The 16075-nt window shown below is 36.5% G+C and overlaps 1 protein-coding gene across 1 annotated transcript; it reads right to left on the bottom strand.

Moving 5' to 3' along the window:
• Positions 1-352: 352 nt before the first annotated feature.
• On the bottom strand, positions 353-1390 carry LOC145792784 (uncharacterized). Its single transcript, XM_082874293.1, has 2 exons — positions 1241-1390; positions 353-1137 (listed from the first exon to the last, which is right to left on the bottom strand). Exons 1-2 carry the CDS (start codon positions 1325-1327, stop codon positions 541-543), a joined length of 684 nt encoding a protein of 227 aa, XP_082730419.1. The 5' UTR covers positions 1328-1390; the 3' UTR covers positions 353-540.
• Between the last annotated feature and the right edge of the window lie 14685 nt (positions 1391-16075).

Raw genomic sequence — 16075 nt, 5'->3', positions numbered from 1 at the left:
CCCACTTTTTTTAATAGAAAAAATAAAAAATAATTCAACTATAAAATTTATATATACATAAGCAACCATTTTAAAAAATACACTACTATTTTAATCATCTAATCATTCATTGTTCAAATTCAAAAAAGTATTTATTTGAACAAAATTTAACCCCCACTTATTTTTTAATAGAAAAAATCAAAAATCAGTCAACTATAAAATTCATATATACACAAGTAATCATTAAAAAATATGCCCTGTTATTTTAATCATTCAACCATTCACTGCCCAAATTCAAAAAGGCATTTATTTAAACAAAATTTAACTCTTTTTTGTCGAACAAAAAAATATCAAAAATCATTCAACTATGAAATTGTAGAAATATAAATCTACCATTCATCATTTCAAAATAAGCATTCCAAGTAGCATATTGCAACATGAAGTAGCAAAATATGAGTAGTTCAACAAAAAAAAGTAGCAAAAAGTCAAGTCCTTATTACATGCATTAGAGTAATAAAAAAAACTAAGTACGTAGAAGGACATAAAAGAGCTACGAGTCTATCATGGAGCACTCCTACGTAGCAACCTCATCACCCACCTTAGTTTGTCATCATGTGTCAAGCTGAAGAACATGTCGAGCTTTTGAGCACTTTGTGATATGATCTCACAAGCATCTAGCCTTTCATCAAGAGTAATTGGCAACTTAATGAGTTCATCATTCAAACTTGCCCGTTTAGATGCGAGATCATGTTCATAACCCATTCTTCGACCAATGAAATCCAACTTTTCATTGGTGGCAGAAAATACCTCACCCAACTTGTTAGCAATCATAGACAACCCTTCCACTACATCATCATTGCCTCTAGGCCTCTTCTTGTTGTCATTCTTTTTTGTAGAACTTTCAGGTGGTCGTTGACTTGATGAGCTGGAGCAATTTATTCCCTCGCCGATATGACTACTAATACCCATATGTTCAAGACATGTGCCATCATCTGCAAGACTATTGAACAACAATTCTTCCTCAGCATTTATAGCATCAACTGCATCAACAGGCCCTTCAGCAAACTCCCCCGTAGCTCGATCCTTACCAAATATGTGGATCCATGAGTCGAAATACGGAAAACTTTTGTTTCGTAGATTTTTCGCATCGCTCTCCCTCTACAATAACTAATTTCAATTAATATCTCCAACTTAAGATTAAAGAAAAATGAATTAAAAAATTAATAACTTATACAAAGTAACTTAAAAGAAAGTATTTTACCCGAACATATGCTTCCCAGACACTATCACTCTCAACATCAATTCTTTTTTCGGTGTCATTCCATCCAAAACCGCTAGTACCAAGCATTCCTGCTACACAGTTGTAGTGCTTCTTCCATATCTTTATCTTTGATTCGATGTGGGGAGTGCCGCGAAGGTTTCTCTCTATCTCTCTCGTTCATCTCTCTTCTCTCTCTATCTCTTTTTCTGTCTCTTACTCTCTATCTTTTTCTCTGTTTCCGTTGCTCACTCTCTCACTCCCGTCTTCTCTATTTACTGAGCTCCCTTTCGATTTATCGATCCACTATAAGAAAATGCACTTTTAGCGACCACTTTGTCTCTCTCTCGCTCATCACTTTGTCTCTGTCTGTTTTTTTCTCTCTCTCTCTCTCTTTATCTCTCTTTTCTATCTCTCTCTCACTTATCTCTCTCTCACCACCTATCTTCTACCATATTCACCACTACTGCAAATGCCATTCCACTACTACCACTGTTGTCACTCCATCTCTACAACTATCATTACTACCATCATCGCTACCACTCCACTACCACCACTACTACTACCATTACCTCTCATCTACCACCGCTATTCTATCTCCTCTACCACTACCACAACTTCACCACTTATCTCATTCACCATCACTACCACCACCACTATCACCTCTTATCCACCACTTTCACCACTACTGCCATTTCTATCCTCTACCACAAAAAATTAGTTCTTGATTTTTAGTATAAAAAAAAAAAAATGAGTCACAAAAAATTTATTTTCATTGACCACAAAAAATTAACTTTATTTTAATGGAAAATATTATCCCTACTTCTACCAAATAAAAAAAAAATAATTTTTTATTCATTAAAATAAATATGAAACAAATAAATTTTCAACCTTACTAAATGTAAAAAAAAATAAAATTCATCAACTAAAAAAAAAATTATTTTAATAAAAAATATTTTTTTTAACAATTCTTCCGTTGCCAAAAAAAAAATATATATTTTGTTATTTAAATATTCATTTGTAGAAAAATAAAAAGAATTCCAAAAAAATTTCCATCCCCCCCCCTCTTTTTCCATTCCCACTCGGGTTCTCCTACCCAAAATCCCCAATGTCAAAAATCCCTAATCCCTTCCCCCTTTTCCATTCCCGCTCGTTTTTCATCTCATCAGTCTCTTTCTCACTCTCATTTTCATCTGCACAGATCGACTCCACACCGATCAAACTCGCAAGATCGACTCCTCACCGATCGACCTCACTCTCTCATTGCACCGATCGATCTCATAGGTAAGCTTCTCTCTCTCTCTCATCTCATCAGTCTCTCTCTCACTTCATCTCATCAGTCTCTCTCTCACTCTCTCATTTTCGTCTGCACAGATCGACCTCGCAAGATCAACTCCTCACCGATCAACCTCGCAAGATCGACTCCTCACCGATCGACTTCACGGATAAGCCTCTCTCTCTCTCTCTCTCTCTCACATCTCATCAGATCTGTTATTTATTTGGAATTAAATATGTTCATTTCTGTTAGGCAATCAGATCTGTGTGTGATTTTGATGGAGAAGTGTGGGTTGTTTAATGGAAGATATTTGGTTGGTGAAGTGAAGTGGGAAAAAAAAGAAAAAAGAAAAGAAAAGAAAAACTTTACAGTTTTTGCTATCTGATGCAAACATTCCCCATCCAAAGCCCAGAAAGAGAATCACATATTTAGTTGTAGTGAAGTAAAGTAGGTGTTGATTGCAATGGAGGTGGAGACAACTGTTGTAATATTGGTGGCTAACACAACAACCATGGTCATCATGGGATGTTGGAAGTGGCAGTGATGACAATATGGTGGTGGTGGAGGCAGCTGTGATATTGATGGTATGGGGCAGTTTAGGTAGTGTTTAGGGGGCATCTTGAGAAAATGGGAAAATATTTAAGAATTGTTTCACAAATGGGAAAATATGGTATTATGAAGTTCTTTATAATTTTCCTTAACTTAGAAATCTAGAAACATCTACAGTTCCGAGCATGCTTTGAGCTATTCAATAACCTCGTTTGGTCAAACTTAGTTTCAGCATTTTTAAATTTTGAAACACATGCTTAAGCGATTGTACTTAGGAATCGTAGGGTGTTTGGTGAAACTTTTTGCCTTTTCAGATTATTTGTTTTTTCAGCTCAAAATAAGGCAATTTTTTTTTGAGTTTGGTTTGAGTTTCTAGTGTTTTTCTATCTTAAACTATGGGACTCTCTGATTCTCTAAATTGGCTCTGCATATGTCGTGTGACTTGTGCCTAATAAAATAGGGTGGAAGTGGTGGTCTTGGGGCAAATTTGTATTATAATGGGCCTATAAAAAAAGTGAATGGATCATGTAAGAAAAGCAACATCCTAAAACCTCAATGAAAGTGGAAAACAGCCATGTCAGGTTTATTTCGTTAGTTGCTTCACTATAATTTCCCATTCCATAGTGGTTGTGTTTTTTTTTTAAAACAAATTAATTTAACTTATCATATAGCCCTTGACATAACAAAATAGCAAAAAAATGAATTTATAAAGGAAGAAAAGAAATGCGTGAAGCACTGGGTGAAAAAAGAAATGAAGGGACTGTACAGATGTGAAGCCCAGCGTGCTCGGAGAATTGATAAGTTATTGTTATTTAAAGTCCTGTGCATGGAGAATGGGCCTCTATCCAATCATAGTTGGACTAGCACTAGTAGATTATTGTTATTTAAAGTCCTGTGCAAAATAAAGTAATATAAGCAGATGACTTATAAAAGAGAAACACATAGGCTTATTTCTTATTATCTCGTCAAGGGATGCTACTATTTGTTCAGTATCATCATGTTTAGCCATGGAATTGATTGAAAGTGTCAGCCACTAGGCTATCCCAATTAATGTTTTCAAGGACAACTGAACATTGTAACCTAAATCTTTTTGACACAAGGAAAAAGAAAAGAAAATAAAGAAAAATGGGGAGGCGTTATGGATCAATTTCATAGGATAATAAAACATATACCTTAGTTTTTTATTCGAGAATTTGTAGTCTGCATTGTGGGATTCCTACAAGAAAATGCCTGCATTATAATTTCTGATATTGTTTCTGAATGGTGATTAATAGGGAAGAACTAATACAGAAAAAAAATTGACCTGGATAGGTTAATGCATCATATTCTGAACAGGAAACTTTTGCATGAGGAATTGGTGCGATGTCACCACCACCACCACCACCACCAAAATAATCTTCTTCTACAATCATAGCTTGATTGGCACGAAATTCGAGGTGTTGACGTCCCAAAATCACCCAACGGGGTCGGATTGGCACGAAACTTGGCACACACAACCGCCTAGGCACAAGAGACTTGTGGGAGAAGACGGGACTCCAATCGGGTTCCCGAATTACGAGTTAGAGACGAATTTCACTCTAGGCAAACTAGTTCTTTAAGAAATTTGAATTCGAGGTGTTAACGCCTCAAAATCACCAAAAGGGGTCGATTTAGCACGAAACTTGGCACACACGACCACCTAGGCACGAGAGACTTGTGGGAGAAGACGGAACTCCAATCGGGTTCCCGGTTTGGGAGTTAGAGCCGTATTTCGGTTTAGGCAAACTAGTTCCTTAAGATACTTAAATTCGAGGTGTTGACGTCCCAAAATCACCCAACGGGGTCGGATTGACACGAAACTTGGCACACACGACCGCCTAGGCACAAGAGACTTGTGGGAGAAGACGGGACTCCAATCGGGTTCCCGGATCAGGAGTTAGAGACGGATTTTACTCTAGGCAAACTAGTTCTTTAAGAAACTTGAATTCGAAGTGTTAACGTCCCAAAATCACCAAAAGGGGTCGGTTTAGCACGGAACTTGGCACACACGACCGCCTAGGCACGAGAGACTTGTGGGAGAAGACGAAACTCCAATCAGGTTCCCGGTTTTGGAGTTAGAGCCGTATTTCGGTTTAGGCAAACTAGTTCTTTAAGAAACTTAAATTCGAGGTGTTGACTCCCCAAAATCATCAATTGGGGTCGGATTGGCACGAAACTTGGCACACACGACCGCCTAGGTACGAGAGACTTGTGGGAGAAGACGGGACTCTAATCGGGTTCCCGGATTAGGAGTTAGAGACGAATTTCACTCTAGGCAAACTAATTCTTTAAGAAACTTGAATTCGAGGTGTTAACGCCTCAAAATCACCAAAAGGGGTCGGTTTAGCACGAAACTTGGCACACACGACCGCCTAGGCACGAGAGACTTGTGGGAGAAGACGGGACTCGAATCGGGTTCCCGGTTTGGGAGTTAGAGCCGTATTTCGGTTTAGGCAAACTAGTTCCTTAACAAACTTGAATTCGAGGTGTTGACGGCCCAAAATCACCAAACGGGGTCGGATTGATACGAAACTTGGCACACACGACCGCCTAGGCACGAGAGACTTGTGGGAGAAGACGGGACTCGAATCGGGTTCCCGGTTTGGGAGTTAGAGCCATATTTCGGTTTAGGCAAACTAGTTCCTTAAGAAACTTAAATTCGAGGTGTTGACGCCCCAAAATCACCAAACGGGGTCGGATTGGCACGAAACTGGGCACACATGACCGCCTAGGCACGAGAGACTTGTGGGAGAAGACGGGACTCCAATCGGTTTCCCGGTTTGGGAGTTACAGCCATATTTCGGTTTAGGCAAACTAGTTCCATAAGAAACTTAAATTCGAGGTGTTGACACCCCAAAATCACCAAATGGGGTCGGATTGGCACGAAACTTGGCACACACGACCGCCTAGCCACGAGAGACTTGTGGGAGAAGACGGGACTCGAATTGGGTTCCCGGTTTGGGAATTAGAGCCATATTTCGGTTTAGGCAAACTAGTTCTTTAAGAAACCTAAATTCGAGGTGTTGACACCCCAAAATCACCAAATGGGGTCGAATTGGCACGAAACTTGGCACACACGACCGCCTAGGCATGAGAGACTTGTGAGAGAATACGGGACTCCAGTCGGTTTCTCGGTTTGGGAGTTACAGCCATATTTCGGTTTAGGCAAACTAGTTCTTTAAAAAACCTAAATTCGAGGTGTTGACACCCCAAAATCACCAAATGGGGTCGGATTGGCACGAAACTTGGCACACACGACCGCCTAGGCACGAGAGACTTGTGAGAGAATACGGGACTCCAATCGGTTTCCCGGTTTGGGAGTTACAGCCATATTTCGGTTTAGGCAAACTAGTTCTTTAAGAAACTTAAATTCGAGGTGTTGACACCCCAAAATTACCAAATGGGGTCGGATTAGCACGAAACTTGGCACACACGACCGCCTAGGCACGAGAGACTTGTGGGAGAAGACGGGACTCCAATCGGTTTCCCGGTTTGGGAGTTAGAGCCATATTTCGGTTTAGGCAAATTAGTTCCTTAAGAAACTTAAATTCGAGGTGTTGACACTCCAAAATCACCAAATGGGGTCGGATTGGCACGAAACTTGGCACACACGACCGCCTAGGCACGAGAGACTTATGGGTGAAGACGGGACTCCAATCGGATTCCCGGATTAGGAATTAGAGACGGATTTCACTCTAGGCAAACTAATTCCTTAAGAAACTTGAATTCGAAGTGTTAACGTTCCAAAATCACCAAACGGGGTCGGATTGGCACGGAACTTGGCACACATGACCGCCTAGGCACGAGAGACTTGTGGGAGAAGACGGGACTCTAATCGGTTTCCCGGTTTGGGAGTTAGAGCCGTATTTCGGTCTAGGCAAACTAGTTCCTTAAGAAACTTGAATTCGAGGTGTTGACGCTCCAAAATCACCAAAAGGGGTCGGTTTAGCATGAAACTTGGCACACATGATCGCCTAGGCACGAGAGAGTTGTGGGAGAAGATGAGACTCGAATCGGGTTTCTGGTTTGGGAGTTAGGATCGGATTTCTATCTAGCCAAAATTATTTACTTAACTATCTTTGTAATTATATAATAAATAATTTTTTATGTTTTTTTTGTAATTAAAATATTAATACATAATTATATTGTCACTAATTATTTTTATTTTTTATTTTCAGATATTTCCTGAGTAGCAGTTTGCTTCTTGTGGAATGCAGCCGTGTGAAGATTGCGACGGACTTTTGTTTATGAAGAAAACTTTTATTTTTGATTTACATTATTTAGATTTGTGAACAACATTATGTATGTATTTTGCAAAATTATGTGGTTGGATAATTTTGATGATGTGTTGTTATGAATGGAAGAGTACTTTAATTAAGGATGAAATTTTATTTATATACAGGAATTTTTATATTATTATATAGTTATCGATTTTTTTTAGTTATTTTTATTTAATACAGGTAATTTGCATATTTTTAATAATTTTAAAATTGCATTTTTTTGTTAGAAATAGGTTTTTGCGACGGTAGCATAGCCGTCGCCAATGATATTGGCAATATGAACAAAAGGCCTTTAGCGACGGTACTTTCACCGTCGCAAATAATATTTTTAGAGACGGCACACTTTTCTGTCGCAAATAATAGTATTAACGACGGTATTCAACCCGTCGCAAATAACCAGTTTTAGCGACGGTATTTTTTACCGTCTCAAATAAACCTTTTTGCGACGGTATTTTCCCGTCGCAAATAACCATATTAGCGACGGTGTTTTAGTGCCGTCTCAAAAACTTCAGATTTTTACACATTAATTGCGACAGCATTTTGCCGTCGCTAAAAGGCATCTTTGCCGTCGCCAATGTTTTTGCGACGGCTTTACCGTCGCTAAAGACCTTTAGCTACCCCTTCTGTTGCGACCCCCCTACTACCGTCGCTAAAGGCTATTTACCGTTGCAAAAAAGCATTTGAGACGGCTTCTTTGGTATTAGCGACGGTATTTTACCGTCGCAAAAAAGCGAATTTTTTGTAGTGTGTCTTCCCAAACTAGGCCTTAGCAGCCATTCTTATCATTATATATATATATATATATAAAGTCATATTAAATATAATTCATCTTTTTATTAATTTGCAGGGAATAAATTATTAGTGTTATTTTTTGTCATTACAATTTCATTTACTATTTATTTTCCTTGCATTGAATATGAAATAAATAAATAACAAAAATTATTGAAAATTATTGTAAATGAATGGAATAAAAGTAGTCTGATTGTTTGATGTTCAAAAAAATTAGTTTTATTGTTTTGTTTTACTTGCACGAGGCATGTCTCATTTATATGCAATATTTTAAACTTCATTCTCCTGAGAGCTCTCTACATTGACTTTTACTTGTTTGAGATTAGTTGGCATGGACATAAGAAAATAAATAAATAAATGAGCTTATCTGCTTCATGCACATTAAAATAAAATAACACAGGACGAATATCGAATTTTGTTATTGAATGCGTTGGAAAAAAAAAAAAATCATATATAAATATATATATATATATATGTATAATATAATATATAAATTATACATATATAGAAAATAAATTTAAATATCATAGAAGCAATCTCTAATATGATGAAAAATTTTTTTTGGTGCAAAATAGAAAAAGAAGGCAACATGGAAGAATAATAAAATATATATCTTTTTATACAAAAGAATCATTTTATGTATAAAATGATAGATATTTTCAAAGTGCTATAATAAATAATTATTTTTTTTTACAGAAACAAGACGCCATGCCCACATAACCTTCTTTTAGTTCCATTCTTGCTTGGCATGCAAATTAAAATAAGGTCCATCTGCTCTACGGCAAACAGCTTGAGGTTTTAGAGAGGAAAAAAAACAAAACAAAACAAAACAAAAATACAAAATACAAAAAACAAAAGAAAAGAAAAGAAAAGAAAAAATCTGCTATTTAAAATATGAGGATTATATTTATTCTTTGTACGAGTTACATTAAAAAAAAAAAAAGGAGTAAGATCTAAAATTTCAAATTTGAGTCACTCTTAAGAGATCACTAGAGGTAGGGTCTGGTCATTATCTTTAAAACCCCCATGATTAGTCAAGCTATGCACAAATTGTTCCGAACAATCGTTTAAAAAATAAATTTTTAAAAAAGCATAAGATGTACACTTTATTACAACATTGATTACATTTTTACATCATATCATTCACAATATAATCATAATGGAGTAAACTTTCATTTTAAATGTACACACCATAAATTCGCTTATTTATAACTTTATCACAAAAATGACATAACAAATTATATACATTCATAATTCTTAATTAAATAATAATAATTTTCTAATAATAAAAAATCGTGTACATTGTAACATATTCCTAACGTCAATGGTCTGAGTGGCAATGTCTAAGCATGTAGGTGATTAGGAGACCCAAGGAATATTGTAGATCTGTTTATCCATCTCTTGCTCCATTTTAATCTAACCTCCTTCATTTTAAAGCAATTTAATTATTAGTTGTTTATCACAAGATCGAAACCAAGCCTTACGGGATGTCACAAAGTTTGTAATTATCTCAGTGTGGTTGACGAATAAATTATTATCCAGACATAATCAATCTCCACAATTTTTTCTATTTGGGGATTAAATTTTTGTTTTGAAAAATGCAAGTTCATGCATGGATGACTATCCTTTTCATACTTAAAGAATAACATCATTCAAAAAATTTAAACTATAGTAATTTTTGAAAATTTACTTGTAAATCTATGAATTACTCGGTTGTTAATTTCATGGTCTAAAATTAGTTAAGGTGTGCGTTAGTTGGTTTATACACCAGGTCATAAAAATAAAAATTAAATATATTACTCAATTATAGTTCTGACAAAAACAATATATACATATATATATTTCAATTTAGTGAAACATGTCACAAAAAATACATCCACTATTCTGAATTATATTGTTTTAAATTTTTAATTTCATTTAAATTATTATTCTTGTGACATTAGTTGGGTAACACAGGTGCATTGATGATATGCCACCCAATTTTCTAATCAATTTGTTGGGTACGTAACACAACAAACGTGCTATACTATACCACCCAATCTTCCAGTCCAAGCAAGCAAGTCAGATGTTAGTTGGTTTACTAAAATAGAATGAAATAATTATTTTATTAAAATATTTATTTTTATATTTAATTGATTGAAAAATAATAAAAATATATTATAAATTGAATAATCATTTACGAGAGAATGATGATTCCATGTAAAAGTTTAAAATATGATTATTTAATTTCATTCTATTTCATTTCAATAAACTAAATAAAACAAAAGGTTCAAAATGATTGATTTAGAATTTGGATACATTTTTTTATACATAACATAATTTTTGTTTCACATGAATTTTTTAAATTATGTATATTTTATTCATATTTATCAAAATATAAAGTACAATCATATATGTTGGCTTTTTTGGCTTTTGAAGGTTATTATTATAATTGCGAACGTGCCAGCAAGGATCAATCAGTCCTTACAGAAAATTAATTGCCAACCAATTATCAGACGATTGTGTTTTAGTTCTTTCAGCCTCAATGAAGAGGATTTTTACTGGTGACTTGATTTACGAGAATTAAGAAAAATAACAATTAAATGAAGAACAGTTGAAGTATTTCAATAAAATGAAAAACTTACAATGATCTAAACTCAGCCTCGTAGAGGTTTACAGCAATAATCTACTTGAAACTACTCCTATGAACGAAGTGCAGTGCAGGAATTTAAAGTACAGGAAATGTAAGACTGGAAATGTAAAACTGGAAAGGAAAATAAGTATAATAAGACTGGTTTTTTTGATCTGAGTCTGGGGGTCTTTTTCTGGGCCTTCTCTACTATTTATACTTCTCGAGGATGACCATCGAATTGTATTTCCAACCGTCGAACTGCTCCTCCATAATCGCTGATCATGTTGCCTTACAATTAGGCCCATTGTGCCATCACTTGCAGTTAGGCTTTCGTCCTAAATTTGAATTTAAATGTGAATAACCGTTGAAGCCACATCACCTTGCATCTCTTTGTTGATCCACTGCTACTCAGATCTCGTAATAACCAATACTAACTGCCACGTGCACGATCAGGATCGAAGACTTGAATAGTCTTCATGTATTACCCTTATTCTGCCACGCGTCGAATTGTAATTGGCTTGTACAAAATATGTAGCCAACATTATCCCCCGCACAAATATACCCAATACTTGGTGATATTAGTGGATCAATATTTTTTTTTTTTTCATAATTGTTTTTGAGAGAGCTGAGAAGAGACGGCAATAGCAATTCTTAAGAGATGAAGTTGCTGCTGCTGATGCAATCCAAAGGGAAATTGCAAGAAGGCAACATATTGTTGAGCACTATTCCCTTCGTAGCTCTCCTATTGTTGTTATCACCTCTGAAACAAGTAACTTCTTCCAAGCCTCTACTGTTTTTCCTTGTCAGATTTTAGGTACTGAGACTTGACATTACTTTGTACTTCTTTTTTTGTAGCAACAACTACTAAGCCTGTTCTTCCACTAAGGACTACCTCAATTTCAGTCGAAGTGGAACAAACTCAAGATGTGGAGAACATTCAAATAATTATGCCACTTCCAGGCCCTATATTTTCTATACCCTTCCTAAGGCCAAGTATTCATGCATCACTTTCTTTTGGCTTAACTCCATATCTTCCTTACTTGTCTTTTGACCTATCTCAATTTAATTCACTTTCGAGCCTTGCTCTTTCTTCTCCTCCTAAGGAAGTTCCAACTATTACCTTCTCTTCGATGGTAGCTGATTCCCCTATAAAGGGTATTGGCAACGCTCCAACTCGTAGTTTATTACCTTTGCCTAGTTCTAGCCCTTCTTCCCTTGATTTATTGGTGGCTAGAACCATAGAGACTGCTGAAGATGCTCTACCCATTTCTCCTATCCCTATGCAGTCCTTTGTGCCTTCCACTAAAGCCTTTTCTGCCCCCTTCATATCAACAGATGAGGTAGACATTTTTGAAGCAAGACTAGCTAGTCTCTTCGACTTGCCTTCTACCTCTCTAATGGCTAATGATGAGACTGAGCCGTTAGTTTTGGCTAATTCCTTACTAGAAATTTTTTAGAGCTCTTCCTCCAGTAGTAAGCCTTCTTCACCTCTGATAGACTTAGATAACTGCCTGGAGTTATTGGCATCCTTTTCGAGGATTCCCTTCAAGGCCTTAGAGAGACCTATAATAAGAAATGGCTTCCTTCAGTTCTGCAAGATTGTTGAGCAATCTGACATGACTGTCTCAAGTCATTTATCTCAAGCAACAGCCACTATTGATTTCTATATCAACATTTGCCATACTGCCAAGGCTGCAGAGGAGAAATTGGTTCAAGATCAGAGCTTTGTTTCCACAGTGCATACTGCGGTATCAGAACTAAAGAAACAATATTCTTTATCTCCCACTTTTGAACTCAACTACTGGAGAGGAAAGCCCAACTTGATGAGGAGCTATCTGCAGTGAACCAGGCCTTAATCCGAACTGACACCAAACTGCAGATCACCAACCAAGGACTGGCTGACCGAAAGCAGGAAACGACCACAGCCATCCAGTTGTTCTCATCATTTAAGAATAGAATATCCATTGTAAAAGAACTGAAACATTGTAATGATTTCTGGGCCAATTTATGGCAGAATGTATTCAACTCTTTATGAAGAACAAATTCTTATTTATCATTTGAGTATTCTCGTGTTCTTGTACTTAGTGTTTATTTTATTCCTTGTGTTTCCCAAATGGTTGGAAAATAAGGCTTCAAATATCTGCCATTAATCTTTTTGGGATGTATGTATCCATTTAAATTTCTCAAATGGTATGCTCCAAAAGGCAGGACTCTATGAATTTGATATGGTCCTTCCCAATTAGGTGATCATTTGCCAAACTTATGGCTTTTAATCCCTATTGGGAGTATTGTCTTCCACACCAAATCACCTTCGTCAAAGCCAATGTATATGACTTTTTTATTATAGTTTTTGGCTACTTTCTTCTTTTGAAAAAGAATATTATTTAATGCTAGAATTCCAACTTCATCTATGGTTTCTAATTCCAAGCACATACTCTGATGGTATTGCTCAAGATCTAACTGGTCTTGGCATCTTACCCTCAAGGATTTAACATTAATTTCCACAGGTAACGTTGCATCATGCCCATATACTAAGGCATAAGGAGTGACTCATGTGCTTGACCTTGGGGAAGTTCTATAAGCCCACAATACATCCAACAATAAGTTATGCCAATCCCTAAGATTGTCTTCCACAACTTTTGTATTCCTTTTTTCAAGGATTTATTGGATGATTTAGCTTGACTATTGGCTTGTGCATAATAGGGGGTGGAATTAACAAGGCTAATTCCAAACTCTGCTACAAAAGACTTCACCATTTTCCCATCGAATACTGTCCCATTATCAACAGTTATAGTCTATAGGATACCAAATCTATGGATTAAATCCTTAATGAATCCAATGACCTCAGTTTGGTCTACAGCTTTGTATGGCTTAGCTTCGACCCACTTAGTGAAGTAATCAGTGGCCACCAAAATGAAACAATGATGCTTCAAAGAAGATGGGTGTATTTTCCCCATCATGTCCATTGCCCATCCTCTAAATGGCCAAGGCTTCACTACTTCATGCAAGTCAGTTATGGGCACATGCCTTATTGTGCCATGCTTTTGACATACCTGAAAACCTCTTGCATATTCTATGCAGTCTTTAAGGATAATTGGCCAATAGTAGGAATGCCTTCGAAGCAACCATCTCATCTTTACACCAAGCTGATGAGCACCACAGATGCCTTCATGAACCTCAGCCATAGCTGTCAATGCTTCTTTTGGGCCTAAACATTCCAGCAATAGACCATCTCCCCCCATTTTGTAGAGAGCATTACCATATATCATGCATTGCATAGATTGAAATTTAATTTTTCTACTGGCGTTCGAAGATGGGCTAGCCAGATACTGCATTATTGGATGCCTCTAATCTTGTTCTTGTAAGTCATTATGATTGACTTCCAGGACCACATTCCTTTTATTTAAGGGTGGTATTAATTTTTGAAATGTTGTTTGGCTTATGTCCCTTTGAACAGTATTTTTTCTCTTGAAATTCGAAGCTTTCTGAGCCATATCATTAGCTCTATTATTCAAGAATCTTGGGACATGAGTTACATTTGCTATTTGAAATTGAGAAAGCAAATGTAATGCAACAACATAGTATGGCAGCATGCTTATACTTTGACATTTGAAAATCCCTTTCACTTGGTTAACCACCAATTGAGAATCTCCAAATATGTCAACTGCATGAACTTGCAATCCAATAAGAATTTCTAGTCCCATTATTAAGGCTTCATATTTAGCTTGATTATTAGAACAGGTAATCTCATCCACCCTGAAACCATGTGTGGTTTCTACTCCTTGTGGTGATTTAATCATTATACCAATTCCAATTAGGCCATTGGCTTTTGATCCATCAAACCACATTTGCCATGGCTCAACACTAGCCATACCAAGTTCCATTATTTCTTGGCTTTCTGTTTGAGATGAATGGTCTGCCAAAAAATTAGCTAAAACTTGTCCTTTTACTGCCTTTTGGGGAACATATTCTAAATGAAATTCTAATAAGGCTAGTATCCATTTGCCAATTCTTCCCCTCAACATAGGTCTAGATAACATATACTTAACCAAATCTGTGGTTGCAATTACCAAGACAGTTGTAGGCAAAAGATAATATCTTAATTTTATTGCAGCAAAATACAATGCAAGGCACAGCTTCTCTACAGCTAAGTATTTACATTCACAGGAATTTAAAAACCTACTACGGTAATAAACAACTTGCTCCTTGCCTTCTTCATTGTCTTGGGCTAAGAAAGCTCCCAATGAATCCTCTGTTGCAGCTATGTATAACTTCAAGGGCTTCTCACCCTTTGGTGGCATCAGCATTAGAGGGTTGGCCAAGTAGGCTTTGATTCCTTCGAAAGTAATTTGATGCTCTACTGTCCACACAAATTCTTCTTCATCTTTTAGCCTTAACAAGGAAGAAAAGACTTTAGTTTTTCCTGCAGTGTTAGAAATGAATCTTTGAAGAAAATTAACCTGTCCAAAGAACTTTTGTAATTCTTTCTTACTTGATGGAAGTCTGGCTTCAATAATGGCTTTGGCTTTATTCTGATCAATCTGTATTCCTTTCTGGTGTACTACATAGCCTAAGAAGTTTCCAGATGATACGCCAAAAGCACATTTAAGAGGATTGAGTTTCAACTTGAACTTTCTCATTCTCTCAAAAGCTGCTTCTAAGTGAAACAGATACTCCTCCATAGATTGGGATTTAACTACAATGTCATCAATATAATAGTCTAAATACCCACCAACGAGGTCATGAAAGATAGTGTTCATAGCCCTCTGATATGTAACCCCAGCAGTCTTCAGGCCAAATGGCATTTTAACACATTCGAAGGTGCTAATATTGCCAGGACATCTGAATGCTGTCTTGTGAACATCCTCCTCTGCAATGCAGATTTGGTTATAACCAGAGTGTCCATCCATCATTGATAAAATTTGATGCCCTGCTGAACTGTTTACCAACAAATCTACTAGAGGCATGGGATACTCATATTTTGGAGTTGCTAGATTTAAGTTTCTGAAATCAATGCATATCCTCATTTTACCATTCTTCTTAACTACAGGCACAATATTGGATAGCCATTCAACATACCTGGCTGTCCTAATAAAGCCTGCCTTGAGTAGTCTAAGAATCTCCTCCTTAACTTTCTGAATCACTTCTGGACTCATTCTTCTTGGTTTTTGCTTGTATGGCTTGAAATTAGGCCTCTTAGGGAGCCTATGTTCCACTAATGACCTATCCAATCTTGGTAATTCATTATAAGACCATGCAAAACAATTTTTATATTTCTTCAGAATAACCAATAATTGGTCCCTATTCAGAGCATT

Source organism: Camellia sinensis, chromosome 6, assembly GCF_055761805.1.
Source record: "Camellia sinensis isolate YWXY chromosome 6, ASM5576180v1, whole genome shotgun sequence".
Lineage (NCBI taxonomy): Eukaryota > Viridiplantae > Streptophyta > Magnoliopsida > Ericales > Theaceae > Camellia > Camellia sinensis.
The sequence above is the reverse complement of the archived record's forward strand: the minus strand, read 5'-3'. Positions and strand labels throughout refer to the sequence as shown.

Coding starts and splice junctions, on each gene's coding strand:
- LOC145792784 (XM_082874293.1), bottom strand. CDS start 1,327: ATGCTTGGTACTAGCGGTTTTGGATGGAATGACACCGAAAAAAGAATT. Junction 1,138..1,240: donor TCTGGGAAGCATATGTTCGG/GTAAAATACTTT, acceptor TAGTTATTGTAG/AGGGAGAGCGATGCGAAAAA.